This window comes from Semicossyphus pulcher, unplaced genomic scaffold, assembly GCF_022749685.1.
Source record: "Semicossyphus pulcher isolate SPU_LCO1_2020_fin unplaced genomic scaffold, fSemPul1.0.p SCAF_11, whole genome shotgun sequence".
Classification (NCBI taxonomy): domain Eukaryota; kingdom Metazoa; phylum Chordata; class Actinopteri; order Labriformes; family Labridae; genus Semicossyphus; species Semicossyphus pulcher.
In genome coordinates, this window is record NW_027211615.1 from 24253431 (window position 1) to 24279718 (window position 26288).

At 42.1% G+C, this 26288-nt stretch overlaps 2 protein-coding genes and 1 pseudogene across 2 annotated transcripts in view; 1 reads left to right on the forward strand and 2 right to left on the reverse strand.

The window, feature by feature from the left end:
• The first annotated feature begins 2787 nt into the window (after window positions 1-2787).
• esr2a (estrogen receptor 2a) lies at window positions 2788-17575 on the forward strand. Its single transcript, XM_069657223.1, has 8 exons — window positions 2788-3188; window positions 4025-4191; window positions 6405-6521; window positions 6992-7300; window positions 11812-11950; window positions 13690-13823; window positions 17044-17227; window positions 17347-17575. Exons 1-8 carry the CDS (start codon window positions 2788-2790, stop codon window positions 17573-17575), a joined length of 1680 nt encoding a protein of 559 aa, XP_069513324.1.
• A 4496-nt stretch (window positions 17576-22071) lies between these two features.
• On the reverse strand, window positions 22072-22331 carry LOC138611903 (H/ACA ribonucleoprotein complex subunit 3 pseudogene; annotated as a pseudogene).
• Window positions 22332-22940: 609 nt separating this feature from the next.
• The window catches only part of syne2a (spectrin repeat containing, nuclear envelope 2a), a 104917-nt gene continuing 101569 nt past the window's right edge, over window positions 22941-26288 (reverse strand). Inside the window, exons 106-110 of the mRNA XM_069685177.1 lie at window positions 26072-26248; window positions 25807-25935; window positions 25528-25719; window positions 24518-24606; window positions 22941-24398 (exon numbers count right to left, since the gene is read on the reverse strand). Coding sequence (XP_069541278.1) covers window positions 24191-24398; window positions 24518-24606; window positions 25528-25719; window positions 25807-25935; window positions 26072-26248 — 795 coding nt within the window. The 3' untranslated portion in view covers window positions 22941-24190. The remainder of the gene's footprint in view (window positions 24399-24517; window positions 24607-25527; window positions 25720-25806; window positions 25936-26071; window positions 26249-26288) is intronic.

Consider the following 26288-nt stretch of genomic DNA (forward strand, 5'->3'; position numbering starts at 1 on the left):
GTTCTACTACCAGAAATTAGCGCCAGCAGTTGATCTGTTTTTGACAGTGAGAGTTGAGCACAGCAGGAGTCAAGTTCTGTAATAATATGATGCTATGATGTTCATCGCTTTGAGAACAAAAAGGCCATCAAAGCTAATGTTGTGTTTGCTCACTGCATTTTATATACTAGAGATAGACCGATATGTTTTTTTCAGGGCCGATACCGATTATTAGTAGTCAAGAAAGCCGATAACCGATATTTGGAGCCGAAATTCATTTGCCGTAAAAGTGAAAATATTGGCGTCAAAATTTTGAATAATACAAACTCCAACACTTAACTTTGTTTAAATGCCTTTAAGCATATGTTTATTAAACAAACAAACAAAAAGCACAGGGAGTTCCCAGGGTCAGCAGCATCTCTTATAAAGTTAACTGAAAATTTTAATAAATAAATAAATAACTTCCTGAAGTTTTATAAAATTAGCAAAGAAATGAACTTTTTCTCCTCTCCGCCGTGTGTGTGAGCACTCTGCATGCACAGCTCTCACTGCTGATTGGCTGTTACCCGTGCCATGGCTCTACGTGTAACCAATCAGTGCTGTGGGTGGGACAATGCTGGAGACAGAGTAGTGACTGCAGACAGAGAGGCGCGGCTGCATCAGAGCCAAAATAACCCAGTTTTAAATTGATCTCTTATCGGCCGTCAGATTTAAAAAAAAAAAAAAAAAGGCTGCGGCCCGGCCGATAATCGGTCTGTCCCTATATTATACCATGAATCAGATACTGAAACTTACTGTTGCGGGCTGAGCTGCGCTAATTGTAGCGTGATCAGCCACACCCACACAGCTCTGAGAAGTGGTCTAAACAGCAGAATTAGCTGCTTTATAAGTAGTTTCTGATAGTAACGAAGATGTATAGCTTAATGAGACTCTCAACTTTTCATGTATGCACTATTTCAAGCCAAATTTCCACTGGCTTTAAATACGTTCTTCAAGTCTACACAATGTAAAAGAGTATTCATTCAGCCTGCTGCGCTAATGCCAAAAGCAGCCCCTCCAACATCCGTCTTGTCATGAGTTCCCTGCAGAACCAGCCTCTGGAGCAAACTCAAAATGGATCAGAGTTCAACGCATCATAGATGTGATGAATGATTGTAATATTCCGACCAGAGCTCCATAAATATATGGACACCAAGGATTATTGCATCACATGGTCAGAAGCAAACCGACCTTATCACAGTGGATACAGTGGTGAGTGTTATAGCTTTCACCGCTAATAAATCTCAGGGCTGAAGAATAGTCTAAGCAGAAAGAGAAATATAATTAGCTGGAATGCTGTTGACAAGAAAAGTAATGTTCAGCACGTTAAATAGCTCCATTTGTGTTTTAACAGCTGTCGGGGAGATTTTCTCCAATAACATCTTAATTTAAAATCACATTCCTCTGTGTCCACAAAAATAAATGACCACTGGTGTTCGTTGCAGCTTTGTGAGTTTAATTACAGATTTCAGCACTCTTCATTTTTACGCTCACAGCAAAAGACTCCAGCTACTCCTACGGATTGTTGAGTTTTGTTGGCGAGCCGCAAACAGAGCTTCTCTCGGCCATTCGGCGAGATTAATGGAGGATAAATAATGACTTCCAGAAGTGAGCTTTGTGCCAGAAAGGTGGAGACGGTGTGTACCAACTCTGACTGAAGACAGACTCCTGCCACACAGGAATGATTAACTGCGCCGGATGTGCTGTATCAGATGTTTAAAGAGTATGTCCTTAAAACTGTAACGGAGCTGCCGTGTGCGCGTCGTGTTTATTGATCCACCAGCTGGGTCTGTCTACAGGACATTATAAATCCTGTGTTCCCATTTACTTGTCACTTTTTCAGACACTGTTCTCCTCTGAAGGAAGTGAAATTCCATCTTTCAGTGATAATATTTTGATCCTTCTGGAAGCAAACATTAAAAAATTGACGTTTAGATTAAGACAAACTTTTATAACTCAAACAGAGATCCAAACGACATCCTCACTGATGGTTTTAAGTCCCAAAACATACCTGCACCTACAACACCTGATTATTTCTGACAGACATCTTCAACAAATAGAAGTTGCTCGAGGAGGGCTTGATCACGTACTTACAAGTGGTCATTGGTGGAGCAACTTGATGGTCGAACAGCGCATGCCAACTGCCGTAGTGCGTGTTTGATACCAGTCGGTGAAATCTGTTGCATTCATTGCCTCCGTCTCTCTCCTCCAATCTCCTTGTTCGCCTCTAAACCGTCCATCCATCCATTTTCTTCCGCTTATCCAGGCCCGGGTCGCGGTAGCAGCAGACTTAGCAACTCGACCCAATGAAGTGAAAAAATACCAAGAAAGAAGAAGACACAACCTCTAATATGTTTTTCTCTTTGTGTTCCAGGTGAAAAGGCTTCCACTCCTTTGACTCTACCTGGTGCATCTTTATGATGTGAGACTCATGGCTGGACCTGGACTCAGCTCTGATCATCGTCCCTGCAGTGGAGTGGACAGACTGTAGTCCTGTGTGTTCACTGTCCTCTGGATCATTTCACAGCATCACCTCCCCTCTGCTTGTCAGCTTGCTGATGTAATCCACCCCAACACTGGCATTTCTGAGTGAGCAGAGTTAAATCAGTTTACCATGTGAGCTCATTAGTAACATTAAACTACCCTATTTACGGCTAGTATTCGTAGATAATGACATTACCACAGTGAACACCATGACACCATGAAATGACTTGATCCTAAGCTCATATTCTTTGTCGACGATGTGGTAATCTACCGCGTGTAGCTGCGATGGCCGTTGCCACCTCTCTAGAGAAGGACCAACCTCTCCTCCAGCTCCAGAAGGTGGACTCCAGTCGAGTCGGAGGTTGCGTCCTCTCTCCGATGCTCACCTCCTCGTCGGAATCAAGCCAGCCCATTTGCATCCCCTCCCCTTACAACGACCTCAGCCACGACTTCACCACCATACCTTTCTACAGTCCGACTATCTTCAGTTACTCTGCTCCGGTTATAACAGACTGCCCCTCCGTCCATCAGTCACTTAGCCCGTCCTTGTTCTGGCCCAGTCACAGCCACGTTGGGCCCCCGATGCCAGGGGTTCACTCCCAGGCTCGGCCTCAGCACGGACAGACAATCCAGTCTTCATCTCCATGGGTGGAGCTCTCGCCGCTGGACAGCGTCTTAACAACCAGGTAGGACGGAGCATCACTTCCTGACTCTGGCAAACTATTATAACAATTAGAAGCAAGGATGCAACCAGTGGAACAGTTTGTTGATCTATGGAGTATTTTTCTAATTAATTGATTAAATGTTTAGTTGTTTTTGAAAATTATATTGCAATTATTGTTCCAATACCAATACCAGTATGTGTAATGGCTCCGGTAACGCCTTAAATGCGGGACTGATAATGATAAGTACACCAGTTTTTGAATGTTCTGATACCATCGTGTATTAGCATTGTAAAAATTCTTCTCATTTGACCAGAAATCCATTCTTCTCTACTCCAAAACAATAACCTACACAACTTTATTATGGTTGCCAATGTTTACTAGTACCACTAGCATAATGGTATGGGGCTAAATGACAATGTAACACTAGTCATAGGTAGAAACATACCGACAACTTGGCAGTAAAACAACAGGAAGTAAAGTTTCAGTTTCGAGGTGCACCACTAGTGTTGCCATCCAGCCTATGGTTTGGTAGTTGGCTTTTGTCGATGCGCAAGTAATCGGTATTCAGAAGGACTTGATGAGATCGGAGAATTTCTGATTAAAAAAATACAAAACTGAGGTTCCTCACATTTGACAAGCAGGGAACATCAAATGCATAGCAGTTTTTTCTGTTGAACAAACTGTCGGCCAAATTGCTGATTATCTGACACATGGTTTAAGGTCTAGTATTCACAGTTGCATTTCAGAATGTAACATAGGCCGTCAAAGCCTGTAGTAGCAGCACTTCACACACCTTAATTTCCAAGATTGTGTTTGTCCTGGGATGGAACGCTGACTCATTAAAACTTTTCTGTTAGTAAGAAAGTGAGGAGGCGTTCCCAGGAGAGCGAGGAGGACGTGGTGTCGTCCGGCGGGAAGGCGGACCTCCACTACTGTGCCGTGTGTCACGACTACGCCTCAGGATACCACTACGGCGTCTGGTCGTGTGAGGGCTGTAAGGCCTTCTTCAAGAGGAGCATCCAAAGTGAGACACAAAAATGTACTGTATCATGTTTGGCTTACACGATCACAAGAATTGCAGTCTGGGGAAGCTCTTAGTGTTCGGTTATTATGTGGACTTTCAGAGATATTCGTTAGAATCTCTACTGTATTGGCTACTGTACTGAAAATTGGTTCAGACATTCATGTCCCTCTCGAGTTTCCTTGAGTTAACTTAAACGCAAGTATTATGAAGTCAACATTTTAATTTGGCTATTTGTAGTTTTATGACCAAAGGCCTACAAAACTTACATTCCAATCAACTTTAGCTGCTAATTAGCAAAAAATCTTTTCTCTCAAAATGGTTATGTCCAATCCTGCACTCCTTTGCTGAGATTGGCTGCAACTGGCTATTACTACTGTGCTTTAACTGGCTAGAACAAGTGCGCTGTGATGGGCCGGTACTTGTTGCCATCCCAGAGCCATACTTGTTTCACTCAGGAGTACAGGAATACTGTAGAACAGGGGTGGGCAATCCTGCTCCTGGAGGGCTACCTTCCTGCATGTTTTAGGTTTCTCCGTACTCTAACACACCTGATTCGGATGTTTCGCTCGTTACCAATCCCCTGAGATGCTTCAGTTGGTTGATAACGAGCAGATCATTCAAATCAGGTGTGTTAGAGTACGGAGAAACCTAAAACATGCAGGAAGGTAGCCCTCCAGGAGCAGGGTTGCCCACCCCTGCTGTAGAATATCCTGTAAATAAGTCCACCTTAAAGTATTGTTTTAGCTTAACCCATGGTCTTTCCCTTAACCTAACCAAGAAGTGTTGGTGCTACGACTGTTTCTCAATGTCTCAATGTATTTGCTAAGGTTTAGGTACCAACACTGGTTGGTTTTATGATTGTTTTGGTTAAAATATCAAGTCAAAGTTGATTTTCAGTTTCCCATGCTGTATCTTGTTAGCTTCATCTGTACTCTGTAACTTCCTGGAGTATTGACTTGTCACTGATCTTGCTAACGACTAGCTAAGAAATAGTTAGCTTACAGCTAATAGAACCCAAACTTGACATTTCTTTTTTTTTAAAGATTATTTTTTGGGCTTTTTGCCTTTAATTGACAGGAAAGCTGGAGAGAGACAGGAAATGTTGAAAGGAGAGAGTGGGGGATGACATGCATTAAATGATCGGCAGACCGGGAGTCGAACCTGCGATCAGTGTGACGAGGACTGTAGCCTCTGTATGTGGGGCGTGTGCTAAACTGAGCTAAACCAGCCCCCCAAACTTGATATTTCTGTTTGTAAAAATATATCATGTTACCTACTCATTTTTAGTGCTGGTTGGCCATTTTTGACTTCTAATGCTAATTTCTAGCTAGCTGTTTCCATGTGCTCCTACACTATGCTAGGCTAACCACCTTAGCCCTAGCTTGATACATATATACGCAGAGGCATGAGAGTGGTATCAATCTTTTCATGAAACTCTCATCAAAATAATTACAGTTAGACCATTTCCCAATTTCAAATGATGCTTTTAGGACTTTAACACTTATAATAATATTTATATCACAGAGTTGTACTCTGCTGCTTGGCTAATAGTCCTGTGTTGACCATTTTGGTCTCGTGAATAAGTGGAGCTCTTGAGAAAATAAATAATGAACTAACATAGTGAAGACGATGGGCATTAAACCTGCTAAATATCGGTGTGTTTATCACTGTGAGGGTGTTAGCATTTAGCCGAAAGCCCCATTTTAGACAACACAGAGCTGCTAGCATAGATAAAGCATTATAGTCTTGTTAAAACTAGGATCTGATATCACACAAGCCCGTCCATGTGCCTCACTGAACTCTTTGTGGATTTTAACACTGTTTAATACACCATATCAAAACTTGTAATCTTTATTTACGAGCTCGTAAATAGCTAACAAATTTTATGAGCTTTGGTGTTTTGCCTTCCATTTACCGTAGCTGAATCCCACCGTTTGAACCGCAGTTTCTGTACTCGCTGACTCAGCCTTCCGTTTTACGACCGTGTTCATGGTTCATAAATGGGCTTGAAATGATCCCAGAAGAAAACAGTACAGCCTGTCATCAGCATCCTGTAGCGGATGCTCATTTTGCAGTGAAACGGTGCTTAGCTCTCCTTTCTTTACTTCAATACTTCTAATTTAGTCTTCTATTTTTCTAAGACTCATTGTCCCTCTTATCCATCCTTGTCTTCTTGTCTTCATCGTCTCTCTTTCTTCTCCTCTTTGTTTCAGGACACAACGACTACATCTGCCCAGCAACCAATCAATGCACTATAGACAAGAACCGCCGTAAGAGCTGCCAGGCGTGTCGCCTTCGCAAATGCTACGAGGTTGGCATGACCAAGTGTGGTTAGTGCCTTTTATTCTGCTATTTGTGTTTTCTCATTTTTATCCTTTTTGTTCCTGTGTGAGTTTTCTTTTTCCGCACTCAGCGACACATAAATCTGTAACCAGTTGATTTCCCTTTGCTTTTTAACACACGTGCAGTTTTGATTTTATTTAAAACTCACCTGTCAGGAGATCGTAACTTCCCACGTGGATTTGTTTGTTCAAGAATGTTTCCCTACTTTTCATATCCAGACTACTCAAGGACACCAGCCAGGGGAGGTTGTTGTTCTTCTCCATGTGAAGATAATCTGTTCAGCAGCTGTATGGAGAGGAGAAGACTGCTTTAGCTGTAGGGGACTTCAAGTGACCCACTGTAGTAATTTATTAAGAGTATTTAAAGCAGCAGCAAGCAATATTTGCAATTATTTAAATGTATGAAATAACTTTCTCACTGCTCTATCGTATTTTAAGTCTTGTTTCCTTTGTCTCAGGTATTCGAAAGGAGCGTGCAAACTACAGGACCCCGCAGGCGAGGCGAGGGAGCCGCTCGTCCTCACAAGGCGGCACCAATGGACCGGTGATGTTCACGGGACCAGGGGTGGCTTTGCTAAACGCACCCCACCCTCCCGCGCTGACCCCAGAGCAGCTGATAGAGCGAATCATGGAGGCTGAGCCGCCCGAGATCTACCTCATGAAGGACATGAAGGGGCCGCTGACTGAAGCAAACATCATGATGTCGCTCACCAACCTGGCCGATAAAGAGCTGGTTCACATGATCGGCTGGGCCAAGAAGATTCCAGGTGTGTGCGGGGTTTATTACTGACATGTTATGTTGCTGTTATTTGGCAGAATCTTTTAAACCAGAGCAACTTACAAGTTTCAAAACCAGACAATAGCAACAGGTAGACATTAAGAGAAAAAGAGTGTAACCCTCATTCACAACTATTTTGTGCTTGTTTCTTTATTACACAATAGCTGTGTATAAGTACAAGTGCAATTTACATAACTTACTTATCACCTTTTCTGCTTAACTCTGTCAGTCTCTCTCTCTGTCTTTTCCTGTCCTTATTCTGATGCCAAAAACTAGTAGAGTAGTAGGGTTATTATGAGGTGCTGCACGGTGGTGCAGTGGTTAGCGCTGTTGCCTCACAGCTTGAAGGTCCGGGGTCTCCGGCTTCCTCCCACAGTCCAAAGACATTCTTGTAAGGTTAATTGGTGACTCTAAATTGCCCGTGGGTGTGAGTGCGAAAGGTTGTCTGTCTCTATGTGTCAGCCCTGTGATTGACTGCCGACCAGTCATGCGGTCTAGATACTGGATGGATGGATGGATGGTTATTATGAGGCTAGAGCTAAGGGATGATTAGCTTAATTGATTTAGCTTAAAGAAGTATTAGCAGTTAGAAACAGCTAGCTTAGCTCGGTCACAAAAAAACAAAAACAAACCTTGAAACACCTCTTAATCGCACAAATTAGCATGCTGTATCTTGCTCGACTAATCCGTACTCGGGGTGCAAACAAGTACTCGGGTTGAAGGTTACTCGCTAAATAAATCATAATCAGTTAAAAAAAAATCTAATTGATACTTGCTTTGTACTCTTATATTTTTTATATAGTTCCCTGTGTCATGTAGGCATAAAATTGTTATTTAAAAAGCTATCATGCTTGTTTCTTTCTGTGTTTTAAAAATAATCCTCATGGCTATGTTGCGAATTCAACAATAATGTCATAGGAATCGCACGCAGCCAGCTGTAAGCTAGCTAAAAAATCCTGTGAAGACTTAGCTAAAAGCTGCTGGTGAAACCATGGCTGATAGCTGCAAAAAAAAGCTTTGCATGGCACACTTTGACGTGTATGAAGACGGAGATAAAGTAACATGAAAATGATGTCAGGTGGAATTGAATCTACAAATTACATTACAAAGTGGAGGCACCCTGGCAAAATGGCCGACGAAGGACCTAATGTTAGAAACAACAGCACAATGCTACCCTCTTTGATTCCATTGCGTAACTTTTGTAGGCTGGACCGCACGGGTAAAAAACAACAAAAACTACAAAGCGATTACTCGAGTAATCATTTAGGCAATGGGACGAGTAATCAATTAAAGAAAATGTTGAATTTCTGCATCCCTAATCCGTGCAATGTAACTACCTGGAGTAGTAGCTTGGAACTGAACTTGCTAACAACTAGTTAGCGCACAGCTAATAAAACCCAAACTCGATGTTTTGACATTTCTGTTTGTAAAAACATTAAAGAAACACATTACAACATGTTGCCTACTAATTGTTAGTGCTAGTTGGCCAATTTTGAGTTAGCTAATTTCTAGCTAGCTGTTTCCACATGCTCCGACACCATGCTAGGCTAACCGACCTTAGCCCTAGCTCCACACTTAACGCATCAGTGTAGTATCAATCTTTTTATTAATCTCTCTTCAAAAAAATTAGAATTTTTCATTTCCCAACATCAAATGATGCTTTCAGGACTTTTACATTCATAATTACATTTATATCACAGAGTTGTACTTTTGACAGATTTCACATTTTAACTGTAATAAGTAAAATGAAAGACACATTACAGTAGCAGGCCCTTTAAGGACATGTTCAGTATTCTTCAACAAAATTATGTCCTGCAGTTGGGAAGATAATTTTGACTGTTGGAGAGCTGCGCACAATTTGGACCTTTTCAATAGTTGATTTGATTTCTTTGAGGCCATTAAAACACTTTTAAATAATATTTTAAGCTCTCGTGACGACAGAATCTCATGAAGGATATGAAAAAAGGACAAAAAGGAGTTCAGGGTTAATAGAAGATCACAATTTGTTGTTTTTACTTCAATAATTTGAAAATAGTTTTTTTTTTTAAGTATCAAGCATGTTTCCCCGAAGGACAAATGAGGATCTTTTTATAGCCCTCATCTTTTTGGTCAGCCTCGCAGAGCTGAGCTGAGTTTATGACTTATCTTGGGCAAACACAGTGATTGTCTGTCCTTTATTTAGCATGTGAGTGCAGTCCTGCAACATTTTTGGAATTTTGATGTGGATAATGAGCTGTGATATAACTTTGTATCACCTTGTCTCTGTTAATTAAACATGCCGATCCATTCAAAAAAGAAAGTTTTAAACACGGTGACTTCAGCTGGTTTCATCCCCTTTTTTTGTGCCTTAGACACAGAAACCTTTTACCTCAACCTAAAGTGACATGTTTGTGTGTCCTTGGCCAGGTAGAGCCACTCATAGCCCGCCTGCAATCAGATAACAGAACATGATGTGCCTCTCAGTCACAGCGTGTGCACTCCTAAACAAACCTCTTCCCAACCTGTAACCTCATTTTGGCCCTGATTCAAGACATCATGAATGAATATTTGGATTAGGTCTGCAAATAATGATGGTTTCTTTTCCCTCTTTTAATCTTTCTTTTTAAATTTGGATTAATGTTTTAGTCTACAAAAGCATTGAATAAAAAGTACATGAAAGCAAAGGGCCATTGTGGCATGTATGCGTGAATGACATTATTTATCGGTTTTTAAAATCATCAGCTCTTTATCGATCGACTCGTCATTTCAGCACGCTCGGACATAGAGAGTTAAATACTACCTGTCGCAGCCTGTTTGTGTTATGTTCCCCCGACCACCAGGGGGCGTATGTTGGAGGCCAAGCTGGCCACAGGTTATTTAAAGGGCCAGTTCGCTGATTTTCAACCTCAGTCCTATCATGCTATTATGGGGAGCGAATGCCATTATGGTAGTAAAGGCTTCTCCAATGGGCCCTGGAAAACCTCTGCCAGACAACATAAAACGCGTCATCTGCCAGGAAGCTCGCTAAACTACACTTCCTCAATCTAAGACGCCCGCCGCCGATGTCATGTCTCGTTCAAAATCGTTTGAAATGTAGACTGCAGACCTGAAGATTTTTTAGACAATCCACCGGTATATTCTCGTCATATATCGGATTCTGTTCCGCTCTGAGCCGTTGCCTGCAGCGAAACGGTTGTATTTCACTCCAGCGTCTCTCGCTGGGCCGTTCCTTTCAGAGGGAGGGGCGCAATGCATGCTGGGTGTTGTAGGAATGTAGAATGGGCGAAACCACGAGCTGTTTGTACAACTTTCGCCACAGCTGTGGCGCCAATTTCAAATATTATTGCTTCTATCGATTACAGAGAACACCAGCTTTGACTGACAGTGGCTTTTTCCAGGAGTGAATTGCTCCTTTAAGTTCATGCCCTCTAAGTCCAGTTGTTGCTGATGAGGGAGGCAAACAGATTGTGACTGCGTATGTGTTTTTGTTTTACTTTATTAGCAGCCAGTAGTGTCTAAGTGTGGGATTAAGAACAGCACTCCCTTTCACCCTCTGTACCCTAATTTTAATGTTCAGCACTTAGAAACACACCAAGGAATTTTTATAAGTGTTTGCCAATAGAGATTTTAGGGATTTTGAATGTTCTTTTTTTTTCTGTTTGCCACTTAATTCTGTTTTTGTGTTGCTGTTGTTAAAGCCCCCCTCCAGTGAAAATCAAGTGTTTCACCTTGTAAACATCTCCATGTGGTGTTCTTCATGTGCTACAAGACATATCAGGGACAACATAAGCAGTCATCTCCATGGCTGGGCCTGTCTGCTTTTAAACTGCAGTGAACCAAGGACAGGCTGAACAACACGTTTTTAGATTGGCAGGTTTGAGACGTCACAAACCTAAGTAGCCAATCCCGTTAATGGACGGGGTGACGCTATGCATATCATTATGTGCAACCTATGGCAACCACTTCGGCGATGTGCGAGCCAGCTGTAACCATCATCAAAATGTCTGCACAGTTGCCACTAAACGATGGCAGAGACGTGTTTTGCTTTCTGCTGTAATTCATGTTCGAGAGTGATACATAAAATACCTTACCATTCTGAAACACCCACTTGTATGCCACCCTGTTTTCTTCTTCTGAATCCCTCTCCGGTTCTAACATGTAGTGCTGAATTAACCCTGTATTATCTCTTGACATTGTGTAGCGTATACAGAAGCTAACGTTGCAAAATAGAAAAATCAACACAAGCATTCGGCCCTCTGAGTTAGATGGGGAGAGTCAAAGGTGAGCTACAGGCTCGCGACACAGGGAGAACATTTTATATGTCTTAAACATGACTGAAGCTGGTCTTTAACTACTTCAGCCTGTAGCCTCATTAGCTCTTTCTGGGTTTTATTAAAGACTGAACCAAACTTTTTCCTGATAATTAAGTTACTCTGGTTCTAAAACATCTTCTCTCACTTGTGTATTCTGCCTTATTACTGGCAGCTCACAGTAACACGTCTTTTCTTGTCTCGTCCACAGGGTTTGTAGAGCTCAGTCTCCTGGACCAGGTGCACCTGCTGGAGTGCTGCTGGCTGGAGGTGCTGATGGTGGGGCTGATGTGGAGGTCAGTGGACCATCCAGGGAAACTCATCTTCTCCCCTGACCTCAGCCTGAGCAGGTACCTCCGCCGAAATGTCACGTGTGCTACGACTTTACAAGCTTCATTAAAGGGGGGGTTGTTTGACATCACTGTTGTTGATTTGGGGTTGAATGTTTCCTTCATTTATTCTTGTAGAGTTAGTTCACACTCTGTAATAAACTCTTTACATAATTGTTACTGGCAGAGTCTGCTATTCACACACTGGATTCGCAAAAGTAAAAACTATTGTTTCTGTAAATGTAGATGTCTTAAAGACGAGCTTTAACGTGGTGTCTCCTACTCCACAGCTCTGTCAGGTTGTGAAGCTGCCAATGAAAGCAGAAGCTCTGCAGTCTGCATCTGTGTCCACATGTGGTTACAAACGGGTATCTGCTGATGTATCAGCTGCATCAGAAGCTGGAGCCAAGTGTCCTGATCTCACTGAGGAGTGTTTGCATTGTGCACAAAGGCATTTCCTTTGCGGTGATTCTCATCATCATACTAAATATTGGAATGAGTGCAGTGCATGCTGCAGTGCATGCGTCACAGGAAGATGATTCAAACAGTGATTACTTTCACTGCAGCACACTGTAGACGTACTGCTGCACAGGTCAAAGTGTCGTCTATCTGAATGCATGAGAAGATTTGTTGAGGTTTGTAAACATTATATTAAGTTCTTCTCCTTGGCTCTTCTCCAACGGCACCTGCAGCTTACTTTGAGATGTGTATCGTGAGTTAGGCACCTGGTCGCTACCATTTTTACAGAGATCCGTCTTCACACCCGAAAAGCATATCAGCATCGGCCTTTTTTTTTTTTTTTTTTTATCCTACGGCCGATAAGAGATCAATTTAAAACTGGGTTATTTTGGCTCTGATGCATATGCTTAAAGGCATTTAAACAAAGTTAAGTGTTGGAGTTTGTATTATTCAAAATTTTGACGCCAATATTTTCACTTTTACTGCAAATGAATATCGGCTCCAAATATCGGTTATCGGCCTCCTTGACTACTAATAATCGGTATCGGTATCGGCCCTGAAAAAAACATATCGGTCTATCTCTAATACAGACACCACCAAACGCCTCTAGTTGGTCATTAGTGACTATTGGGAGGTATTTGTATTAGCTCTTCTTTTAAAGAAAATCTGATTTGTTATACCTTTAAGTTTAAGTACAGAAAAGGATCTTCATTTCTGAGCTTGAAAAACAAAAGTAAAAGTACCTATGATGCAGAATGACCCCGTGTGTTAGTCAGACATTGATGAATCAACATCTCATTGGTATTAAAATGTTGTAGGTGGTTGAGTCTGAAAAATATGTTAAAGTGCTTCTTATGTTATTTAAACAGAGGCTGTATGAGGGCCTGCACAGAGCACCAGTGTGGGAAAAAATAGCAGTTTTTTTTTTACTTTAAATTATGCTAGGCTACTCCACAGGTATCACAGAGTGAAATATGACGCTTTAAATTAGCATAATACCCCCCTTTAAGTACAGGTTCATTAAAACTGTACTCAGGACTCAGGAGTTGAGTATTTATCCACCACTCGTATCTTCTGTGTTATGTGCAGCTTGTCAGTCAAACCTTCAGTAGAGTCAAAGTTAATCACCATCAGACAAGACAAGTAATGCTTACTCTAACAAATCCTTCTTTGTTCCCTTTTTCGGGTCTTTGTTGGAGTTAAATCCAAAAACCTTTTATGCAAAAGGTCGCATGATGTCCGCCTGATATGGTGGGGTGTTTTGATAAACAACTTCCTGTGTTTGTGTGTTTGTGTGGCAGAGAGGAGGGCAGCTGTGTTCAGAACTTCGCCGAGATCTTTGACATGCTGGTCGCCGCCACGTCCAGAGTGAGAGAGCTGAAGCTGCAGAGGGAGGAGTACGTCTGCCTCAAGGCCATGATCCTCCTTAACTCCAGTGAGTGAGAACGTTGTGTGTGTGTGTGGGCGTACTTACACTTTAATTGCCTCATATTTTGTGCTGCATAATCAGTCTTTGTGTGATGTACGTGTGTAGGTGAGATAAAGAGATGCATGTGTGTGAAGCTCTCAGGTGCATCCCAGTCGTGTGCTTGATTGGTATCTCAGCATGTAATCTAATCTGAGTGTGAGTGTGCTCAGCGTGGAGCAGCTATATTATTTAAGCCTGACGGGAACACGGTGTATAGTCTGCTGAATGCTCAGACTCACAGGCAGTACCTGCTTAAGATGATCAGGACCAGAGCCGCTCGGAGGCAGCTACGCGATGGAGTAATTAACGTCTAATGTTTGTGTTTGCCTCCAGCTGTGTCTCGTCCATTTCAGCTTTTGTCTGTTTAAACGTTTGTGTATAAGCGGGGAGAAAAAAAGGCTCTGAATTCAACCTTTTAGGAAAATTGTTGAAGGTTGGATCTCTCTCTAACCTTTCACATGCAGAATGTAATAATCGTGCTCAATTTCAGACATGAAATATTAGCTTCTGAGCTCTTGATGCCCGACCAAATCCAAATGTTCTTTTAAGAGAGAGATCTTTTAGAGGATCTGCATTATGTCGTACTGTCACTGCTTAATTTTTTTTAAATAAAAGTTGTCTTTCTTTGCAGACAACTTTTCCTTTTTGAATAATTGACTGATATCCCTGTTCAAAGGTGGAATGAGTGGGATGGCAGGATGGATCAACTCCTCTTCATTTCGTCTCTCTGTTTAACCTTTCCCCGCTCCGAATGATCCTCCTGACTCCCCCGCAGCGTCTCCGCTGGCAACAACACGGGGCACAGAAATATTATCGCTCGAGATTAGCTCCTGCTGCGGATAAATGGAAGCTGCAGTGAGGGTGGGAAACACCACAAAAAACAAAACACAAATTAAAGCCAAAATGTTTCCAATAAAAGCTGCTCATCAGAAATTGTAAAACAATAAGACTGTCTGTGTAACAATGGTTACTTATTTAAATGCAAGATGTGTTCATGAGGTCAGAATACACCATACATTTATTCTGTGTGGATATTAGCATTAAAGTTGTAATCTTGAAGATCTCAGTTTCGTTCTCTTTGGTGCCACCTTAGAAACGGTGATTGCAGGAGCACACTTCCCAGATATCCACACAGTGCTGCATGTGTGACGTCCACGGTCGGCTCCGGTTGTAACTCTTGATTTTCCTGGCTGACGGTCGCTTTCCTTTTCAGACTGTTTCCTTCATCTGAGCGTCGAGTTTGTTTCTTTTTCTTTGGATTTTCACTTATTGTTGAAGTTGTATCTGTAGTCATCCATCTTTTCTTTGTTTGTTCAGCCATAGTAGATTACTGTTTACTCGCAACACTTGCAGAGAGCGGAAAAGCAGCCGCTTAGCTCCGCCTACCCTCTCTGGCAGACCAACCACTGCTGGCCGATGGAAAACGCGTCACTAACTGGGCGCCGCTTGGGATTTGTTCTGTGAAAGTCACCACAGACAGTCTGTAATACAAAGGCTTTCATCAGTGGGCCATTGGCTCAATCACCATAGTGTTACCTCATTCGGCGATAGATAGTGATTAAAAGGACATTTATTTAAATGAAAGTCTTCAAGATTATCACTTTAAATCAAGACTTACGTGACAACTTAAAGTATCGACCTCACAGGTATTTATCCACTCAGCCCTAGTTGCTGATCTGTTTCAAATGGTTTGAGATAACAAGCTGATCTAATAGCTACAAACTCTGCCTCGGTTTGCTTCACTTGTCTGCTGTTAAATTTAAATGTTCTTGTCCTCTTCAAAGACACAAAGTGCAGCAACATTTGTGATTGATTTTGGCTAATGGCAAGTTTTATAGAGCTTGCAAGACTTTTAAAGTATGTAGTTAAAGACTTGTCATTCCAATAAATGTGAAGACATGTAAAAATGTCCTGAGTTAAAAAGCGTGTTTTATCATGGCTGGATTTCATTTAGCTGCTTCAGTCTCAGAGTTCTGGTCCTGATGGTTTCAATCAAAGCAGATTTTTCTTTTTCTTTTCAGCATTAATGACTAAATGTTTTTTTGATGAAGACATTAATGTTCATCTGAATCAGTTTTATTGGCCTAGTACGTGGGAACAAACGAGGAATCTGACTCGGCTTTCTTAACTCACAAAGTACAGACACACAAAGTGACAAACTACATTTAAAACAAGGACAGGTTAGACAAGGCAAAACAAACACTTACAACACTAAAAACTAAAGCTACGATATGCAGGCCTATGAATACAACATATATTAAAAGGTTTAAATATATATACACAAATAAATATATACATCTATTCAAAAAAAACACTTATAGACAAGAGACAACAGGAGACAACAGCACAACGGTGCCGAGATAAATATTGTTATGAATCAGGTTGTTGTGTACAAGAGGGAGATGGTTTGTAGTATTTACAGTATTTACAGAGCTCTTGAATTGACCTTCGATGTTTTGATAATGTAGACATTAAAAGAAGGTGAATTAAGCTATGACAATAAATAATACCAAAACCACCAAAACAAATTCCTTGTACGTGTTAACCTACTTGGCAATAAACCTGATTCTGATTCTGATTCTAATAAATAACATTTATAACATAAATAAGTATTTTTCATGCACAGTGGATGTTTGTATAACTCTCACGTACAGTTGATTAATATATAATAATATAATATATAAATTTTAGCTATTATCTTGTCTTAAATCTTATCTTTCTTCTTTTGTTATCTGTTGATGAGAAGAGAAAGAAGAAAGAAACAAATACTATAATCAGATGAAGACAAACGGTCACAACGGTCAGCAAGGACAATGTTTAGATGACTCCACTTTGAGGTCCAAAAACACATCTGTAATTACTTCTAACTGCCAAAGATGCTGCTAAAGAAAATGAAACGCAATCTATTAATCATTTTTTATTTATAGAGCGTGACTTCAGTGCCTTTCTGTAGCCCTTTTTACTCCGCCTCAGCACCATAATGAAGCTCCGCCATCACGCAGCCTTCGCCATTTTTACATTGGACCAAGCAACGCCGGTGTTACGCCCCCCAGTGTCCGCCCTTCCAGCTCCGCTGTTTACACAGACGACGTTTCGCCTCTATGATGCCTCTGTTACTACATAAGAGGCGTAATAATCCCGTCTTGAGCTGGCAGTGTAAAAGAGGCTTGTTTCTGTGTGTTACCAGACATGTGCCTCGGCTCCTCAGAGACCAGCGAGGAGCTGCAGAGTCGCTCTAAGCTGCTGCGTCTGCTGGACGCCGTAACGGACGCTCTGGTGTGGGCCATCGCCAAAACAGGCCTCACCTTCCGCCAACAGTACACCCGACTCGCCCACCTGCTCATGCTGCTCTCACACATCCGCCACGTCAGGTAAAAGGACCCCATTTCATGTTAATTCTGGAGATACATTATTTATGTATTCATGTACTGCAGAAAACCCCTCATCTTTATTACACCATTGATTCTTTTGCTGTTCTTTCCGTGAGCAGTAACAAAGGCATGGACCACCTCCACTGCATGAAAATGAAGAACATGGTGCCTTTGTACGACCTGCTGCTGGAGATGTTGGACGCCCACATCATGCACAGCTCCCGTCTGCCTCGCCGGCCTCCCAGGCAGGACTCCGGGGACCAGAAGGAGGCTCCACACAGCCCCGCTGGCGAGCCCTCAAACACCTGGACTGCCAGCAGCACAGAAGGTGGAAGTGAACTGCAGTAGTTACATAAAGTGAAGTAGTTCTCGAGACTGATGAGACATGTTACTGTGACATTCTGCAGAACTGTGTGAACTGGTGAAACTTAAGCTTTGACACTTTGTGCACTATTTCTGATGAACTTCAAAATCAGATAGACCAAACCTGCCATATTCACTGCCTTACCAACACGTATTGGAAAGCCAGAGTGGAAGACGAAAACATTATTACAATTCATCCAGTAGCACCAGCACTCGCTTAAATGTTCATGTAATATGTTGCTTTGATGATTCTCTTGTGCTGAGCAGCTTATTCAGATCAGATGAACCACTTCATGCGCCATATCAAGACGGTATGGTTTCAGTACTTAGACATCGTCCTGATCTAGTGTTGTTCTTTTAGGTCCAAGCTCTGACTGTATATATAGATGGACGACACGTCTCCATCTGCTCTCATTGTATGAAATTGATGCCAAAATAGCTCCTGTGATAGGCGCTGTCACCTTGCGATGGTGACGTCATTTGGAGCCAGAGCTGCACAGTAGAGATCGGCAGGTGGAGCCGCCGTAGCCACTGCCGCTAACCAAAACACACACACTTAGACCAACACAAGAAGCTGTCTCTCTGGGTTAAGCTGAGGTTAACGTTCACAGGTATGGAAACTTCAATGGCTGTAGTGATTGTTTTAGTTACGTCTCCTCTCACTGTTCGTCCTCTACTCTGCTAATCCAGAACAGATCGGCTGCAGGAGCCGTATTTGTCAACAGAGCTGTCAATCATCCTATTTACAGCATCAAATCACTAATTAGAAATAAACTAAAGAAAAATGAACACTTGGACGTAAATCAGCATAACAACTAACTATAATGTATGTTGAAAAAAAATGTATAGTTTGACTCATGTCCCATCTGTTAACATGGAGGAGGCGGGCTTTATGACCTATACTGTAGCCAGTCAGCAGGGGGCGCTCGAGATGTTTTGGCTTCACTTTAAGGGAGCTGTCATGTCGTCCATCTTTTTATACAGTCGATTGGTCCAACAGAGAATGCTGCCTGTAGAGTACCTACACACACTGAAGGCAAATAACCAAGCTAGCAAAAAAAAAAAAATATCAGCACCCCTGTTGTAGTGTAGGCATAAATGTGCTTGGATGATGTGATGATATATTTAGAGAGACATGGAGGTTGCAGATTAATCATCTTGTTGGGTATTAAATTCACCAGGAGGGATAACGAACAAACACCAAAAATGAAATTACAGACAATTCCTGATTACAATTATTTATATTTTAAAAGAATAGGTTGCTTTCTTTTTCAAGATTGATAACTGTCTCACACGTGTACGGTAAATATGTAGCTAAGCTGACAACTGGGAGAAACAGCTAGCCTCAGTCTACCATCAATTCTAGGCTAGCTTATTATCTTGTTTATTTAATGGTTTTCTATACAAAAAACACTATATTTCAATTTGACACACTATATTTTATTAATTCGTAACAAAAAAACAATCAGTGGGCTTTCAAAATTGGTGCTAACAGGCTAACCTAAACCTAGCTAACCGACTGCTAGCTGTAGCATCATATTTACTGTACAGACGTGTTGTTTCTTCTCAGCTAGCAAGAGAGGGAAGCAAGTTTACAGATTCTCTTCTAAAAATTTTAACTATTCATTTTAACAAAAAGTCACACTTACTATGATAGACGACTAACCTGGAGAGATACGTGCCTCGAGATGAAACTGTTCCTCTGTTAGCATCAACAGCTAACGCTCCCATGAGATTCTGACTGCATCCCTGTGGCTTAAATATGAGCTGTTGTTGCCTTACGCTAACAAAACTGTTGTCTTATCCAGATTAAAATCACAGTGGTCAACATGTAGTGTTTAATACATTTAAAAAAACGTAAAGTTTTTAGTTTGGCCAGTGAAAGATTGGCGCTAGCAGAACTCACGCTAGTTTGGTTTAGAAGTAGCCATAAGCACTCTAAATGATTGTTTAAACTGGCCTTATTGAAACAAGAAACTGCTCAGTTTTCTCAGTAATTATGTGGCCAGAAACTAGGACAGAAAATAACAACAGTATATCTGACAGCTTTGAAATAGCAGCCCGTTTTTCTGGCGTTTTTTCTTCTTCTAGCTTTTGCTGCAGCACAGCAGACCTCCTGTTGACCACTAGAGGGCGCCTTACAGCACACACTCACACTTGATGGCCTTCTCCAGATGACTTTGTGTACTGTACAGTCCTGGCGTTATTGTCAAATACGCTTCACTCGTTTCCTGTGAAGAATCATAACCACTATATTACACTTAAGACAACATTGCACTCTTTAATGTCAAGAAGAAAAGGGAAAATATTTTTGTAGCTTTCATGTCATGATGCAGCTTTGACAATCAGGATTACTGCGAGAAGTATGAAAAATATGTAGACTTTTAAACCATCCCTCCATCTACGTCTGCCCGAGTTTAATCCTGTCTGCCTTTTGCTTCTGCTCTGGTCACTCTCTTTATCACTGTACATCAAAACCTGTTCTATCACTGTGTACTCTGATTGTACTCTATGTTCCTTTCCAGATAAGATCGTCATAATGTAATTTCAAGTCCAACATGCAACAATCCAATATGCCTGGTCTTATGCCAAGTCAGTCGTAACTTAGTCCAACCTTATATTTAAGCAGGTTGCACCATCTAGCTTAAGTTTCCTCTCTTTAAAATTGGGCCTAAATCTTTATTGAAAATCTCCTAGTCAGAAGCAGGTGTAGAGTCTGTATCTAAGCCGCATCTGTAGCCAACCAAACCAGTAAAAAAAGGGTTTTTAGTACCTTGTTCTCTTAAAGTCTACCAAAGTCTGAACAATCATTCATGCCCTCTGTTATTTATCTCTAAATCATCTGCCTCTTCGTATGTGATATTACTTTCAGATGCTTGGCAGTCTTGTCCTGGCTGTAAAGCTCTTTTCATTTTCTGTTATCTTAATGTTTCCTATCCGTGAAATTGCCTTCACTTTTTGATACTCCACAATGTTGCACAGTAGAAATGATTCACTCCAACTTAAAAAGACAGAGAAAGTTTATCCTAGCAATGCAAACTGCCAAAGTCCTATGGGCATTCACCTGGCTGGGCATTCTTAAGAATAGGTGTTGTTTAAACCAGGCTTAAAGCGCCAGATTTTCAACCTCAGTCCTCTCATGCTATTATGAGGAGCTAAAGCCATTATGGTAGAAAAATGTGGCTCTGTGCCTTTGGAGGACGCTATCCGCTTCTCCAATGGGCTCTGGAAAACCTCCGCCAGACGACGTAAAACGTCTCATCTGGCGGAGGCCAGGGAGCTCGCTAAACTACACTTCCTTAATCTAGGACGCCGGCCTCCGATGTCATGTCTCGTTCACAATCGTCAGGTTTTAAATGTAGACTGCAGACCTGAATATTTTTTAGACAATCCACCGGTATATTCTTGTCATATTTCTGATTCTGCGACACAGTAGTGTTTCACTCCAGCGTCTCTCGCTGGGCCGTTCCTTGCAGACGGAGGGGCGCTGGGTGTTGTAGGAATGTAGAATGGGTGAAACCACAAGCTGTTTGTACAACTTTCTCCACAGCTATGGCGCCAATTTGAAATATTATTGCTTCTATCGATTACAGAGAACACCAGCTTTGACTGACAGTGGCTTTTTACAGGAGTGAACTGCTCCTTTAAGTCCATTCTCTTTACGAAGGCTGACTTAGTGGTTAGGACCAGGCTTAGTAAAGACCAGTTTGTGCAACCCAGTGATGCGTATACATTTTCACAACGATGCGTTATTGGTCAAACTGTTTGTGTCCGTCAGTTATTAAACACGATCTCCAGTTTGTTCATCCACCTCACCAATCATCAGGGAGTGTTGAACCAGGTTTCATATCTAAAGCAGTTTGCAGATGATGATTTGTTCTTATCGTATGTTTATGCATTTACACGTTCTCTGTTTGTTACATCATAAAATGACGCAAACATATTGTACAGATGGCATTATTCACTTGTATTGAAATCCAGATTAATGAAAAACAAAGAAATTGACATCATGTGTGCTTTGAGTTTTTGTCTTAATCTTGTACTTAAATTATTGTGGCAGTAAAACACAACAGAATAATTGTGTACTGATGAGTAAACGCTTTAAACACATACAGCTCCGGAAAAACTTAAGAGACTCAAATGTTCCTTATAAATCTCTCTGCGCGTCATGGCCCGCCCAATCCAGATGTGAACGTCACTAAAAACCTCCTGAATGTGATCAAGAGGAAGAAAGAGTGCCATGACGTCACCAACAGCTCTGTGACAGACTGGTGGAGAGCATGCTCAGACACATCAACGCTGTGATTAAAAACCAGGTATATTGATTTGTGAGCTCTTCCTGAGCATGAAAAAAAACACAAACCCCAGATAAATATATTAACAAATTAAGGTATATAAAAAGCAGATATCCAACGCATGTACAGCTCTGCAAATATGATCCAGGAGCCTTGGGTGAAAAGTCCTGGATCCTGAATGTGTATTTATCCTAACAGTCCCAATCCTCGCCTTCCCTCCCTCCGTTTCTTGGCCTGATCTCCGTCTGTCCGTCCGTCCATCGCTCTCACAGCACAGGTCTGTGGCTGCTGGGTGAGCAGAAGGCCGAAGCGTTCCTTCACCATCACACGGTGTCGGGAGAACTTCGGAGAGAAGCGGGCCAAGCTGTTGGGCTGCCCATCAGGACGATCTTCTTCAGAGTGTAGACTCTGTCCCCGGGCTTGTGTAGGTCTTACTGCAGAAACATCTCGACGATAACTCGTTTAGAGCTTCGAAAAATATATTTAAAGGCTGCAGATAACGCACTCTTTCTGCTCTCAATTCCACCATGAACTTGTTTTCTTTGCATTATTGGAGCTCTGAAAAACATCTTTCATGCATTTCATTATTATCTTAACTAGTCGTCATATTCTGCAAATAAAAGACCCCAATGAGAATATTTCATTTGGAAGTAGAGAGAAAACAAAAGTCACAAACACAAACCTACAAATAGAAAAAATAAAGTTTGCAGAGGTCTCTTGATTTTTTCCGGAGCTGTATTTATCAGACTGTAGCATCACACGCATGTAGCATGTGTTTTTTCTTCAGCTTTTAACATTCAGTGATGATTGAAGTCTTTTTCATACCCGACCAGAATGTCTTTCACAGCTCTAAAAACATTCAAATTAGTCGCCACTTTTTCTCGTGTTCGTACTGAAAGACTTGGGACTGACTGGGACCTGAGAGTGCTTTTATGAGGGACTGTTTTTAGCTTGTACTTGTTAATGTCTCCATTGTGTAACGGCTTATGATGGTAGCCTTAAAAAAACGGACCAAAGCACTTACAGCAACAGAGGAGTCTTAATTTGCACGTCTACTTTCTGTTTTCTTTTACACACAACAGAGAAACTTCTTCCTGTTCTGAATTTCTCTAAAAGGCTTCGTCACCAACAAAAGGTGTATTTATACGTTCATCATCACAGGAAGGAAACGCTTAGAGTAAGAAGGGTTAAGACAATCAGTGTTTACTACCAGAAAATGGAGCATAAATCCAGTTTGATGTCATAAATAAGCATTATATTAATACATTCTGTACATACACATCATCCCGCTAAATCTACATACAGAGTTTCAGCAGTGCAGTGAGACAGTCTACTCAAGACATCTAAAAAAATATACATTTTTTGCGTATAAAAACCGCTTTCTTATAACCCCAAACAAACAATTTACTCTTTTGTATCTTTTGTTGTAAAAAAAAAAACAACCTTTTTTTTTAGTTCAGTCCCATGAAAAAAAAAGATCAAGCATGTTTTTGTGTGCAGGATCACGATAAGGAAATGTCAGCAGCTCATAAAATAACATACAACTCATGACGGTGGCAGGAGTGAAAACGCGTAACTGAAAAGTATAATGTTAAACAAATCTGATGCACTCATTAGCTTTTCCATCCAATCATTATGTATGCCACTTAACCTGTTCAGGGTCGCAGGGGGAGCTGGAGCCAATCGCAACTGTCATTGGAGGAGAGGCGAGGTTACACCCTGGACTGACAGCCTTTGGACAACCTTTCACGCTCACACTCACAATTAATTTCGAGTCACCAATGAACCTAACGAGCGTGTCTTTGGACTGTGGGAGGAAGCCGGAGGGAACACATGGACGCACGACTCGAACTAGGAGAGGTGACAGCGCTGACCACTGTACCACGGTCATCTGACTTGGTTTCTTAGTTTTAGTTTTGTTCGCTGGCTTCCACATTAGCTGAAGGATATTTAAACCTGCCTATCTGCGCTGCTTTACCCCCTCCCATTCAACAAGAATACATCTACCATGTCGGGGCAGATCTCCAGGAAGCTGTAGTGATTGATTTCTCAGACGGCGACGTGATCTCTGCATTATTTGTTCATATGTGGTGTTTGTCCTGATTGAAATGCAATCAAATGGGTCGTTTTGTTCATAAAATAAATACAATTCTAAAATCAAATCTTTAAAAAATAGACACTTAAATACAATTTCTGCTCTTTGGACTTTTTTCTTTCAACGTATCAGCTTCATATGATCGACAGTCGTGTTTCTTTGTGACAAAAAGGTGGCCTGTGTGTTCTTTAGAATGTCTTTTCTTCCTCGTTATGTGGGCGGCGGGCCGTTGGTGTAGTGCAGCATGGGGTAGAAGGAGCGGGCGAAGTTGTTGCTTGTAGAACAGGTTGGGTCACTCTCTGACAGGGGGATCAGACAGGGGAGCAGCAGGAGGAACAGCAGGAGGAGGTGGAGCGGGAAGGCTGCGCGGAGGACCCGGTAGAAGAAGGAGCGAGGAGGAGACGAGTCCCTCTTCTCCCTATGAGACATAAATAAATAAGCTTTTGAGCGATGAGGACATAAACGTTACAGTAATTAAACTCTTCTTTAGTCACAATTTAAAGCAGCACTGAAAGTGCTGAATGTCTGTCTGCATACCTTTGAGCAGAGGAACCTTTCTTTGTGGCCTCTTGAGAAGGAGCTGCAGAGGCAGTTTGGCCCTGAACCTCTGATGCAGACTCACATTCCTGAAGGGAAGATAAAGAATTGTTAGACGGTCTCGGCCTCCCTTATTTTAACATTAAAGTGATAATCTAACATTTTCATTCAAATAAATGTCTGTTAAGTCGCTATCTATCGCAGAATGAGGTCACACAATGGTGATTGAGCCTATGCACGTTTCCATCTGCCAGAGAGGGTAGGCGGAGCTAAGCGGCTGCTTTTCCGCTCTCTGCAAATGTTGCGAGTAAACAGTAATCTACTATGGCTGAACAAACAAAGAAAAGATGGATGACTACAGATACAACTTCAACAATAAGTGAAAATCCAAAGAAAAAGAAACAAACTCGACGCTCAGATGAAGCAAACAGTCTGAAAAGGAAAGTGACCGTCAGCCAGGAAAGTTACCGTGGACGTCACACATGCGACAATGTCTGGATATCTGGGAAGTGTGCTCCTGCAATTACTGTTTATCGCCATAGGTGCCGCCAAAGAGAACAAACCTAAGATCTTCGAGATTTCAACTTTAAGGCCATTTTTTTGTGCTTGCAAAAGGACCAAAATCTAATATCAAGCACGCCAGTGGTGGAGGGCCTTGGTAGTTGAAGGGTTAACGGCAAACTTGCTGTTTCAACTCCAGCCAGCAACTTTTGCTGCATATAATGCCCCCTCTCTCTCTCTCTCTCTCTCTCTCTCTCTTTCCCCCTTTTCTTGTCTGCATCGTCACCTCAAGCTGTCCACTAAGAGCAAAAAAAATGCCCGAATAACTTAAAATAAAGCAAAAAAACAAACCTGACCAAACCGGGACAAAATGATAAAATGAAAAGGTGATGAAATGTAACAAGGGGCTGGTCACGATCAAACCCGGGCTGGTGTGACAAGAATGAGTAAATACTATGCACCTTCCAAAAATTACAAAGATCTGTAGAACTTCCTGTTGGACTTCTCACCAGACGCTGCTGCAGGCTGCCCAGGTCCTCGTCCACCTGCCTCAGCAGCAGCTTCAGTTTGCTTCCCGTCACGTGGAGCTTCTCCCGCGCCTCGTCGCTCTCCTCGGCCTCGTCCTCCGGCTGCAGCTGGGACCACAGAGCCTGCAGGGAGGCCTGCTGCGTCTGTCGGCCCCGCAGCTCCTCCTGCAGATCCTGCAGATGGAAACATTAGAGACATTTGAGACGTTGCATCCTGTCAGTAAAGTAAATACTCCACTGAACGTGATTGTGTCTGCTTACTGTTAGTGTACTGCTGTGTTGCTGCAGGGCTCCGACAGGTGTGTCTGGGTGACTGATGTCCACTGCGTAGCGTCTGCTCTCTGCGTGGGCCAGCCACAGCAGCAGAGAGTGCAGGCTCTCATGGAACTCCTGTATGGAGAAGGATAAAGATACTTTCTTACAGTGTTTACGCCAACCAGAGTCAAAGAAGAGCAAAAGATTTTCTCCCCTGGTCACTCCTAATTCAAACCCCACATGTCCTGTTTGGTCATAAATATCTTCTCACCTGGCAGCGCATCAGCGTCCTCCTCAGGCTGGTGTCCCACTGCTGCAGGCCCGTGCACGCTCGGCTCCAGTCTCTGTTCATACCAGCGAGTCTCTCCTGCAGCTCTGGAGCTTCTGCAGCTCGCAGGTTCACAGACAGCATGATGGACTTGTAGTGAGCAAACGTCTTCTGCATCTCCTGCAAGAGAAACATCCATGAATATAAACACTCAATAGTT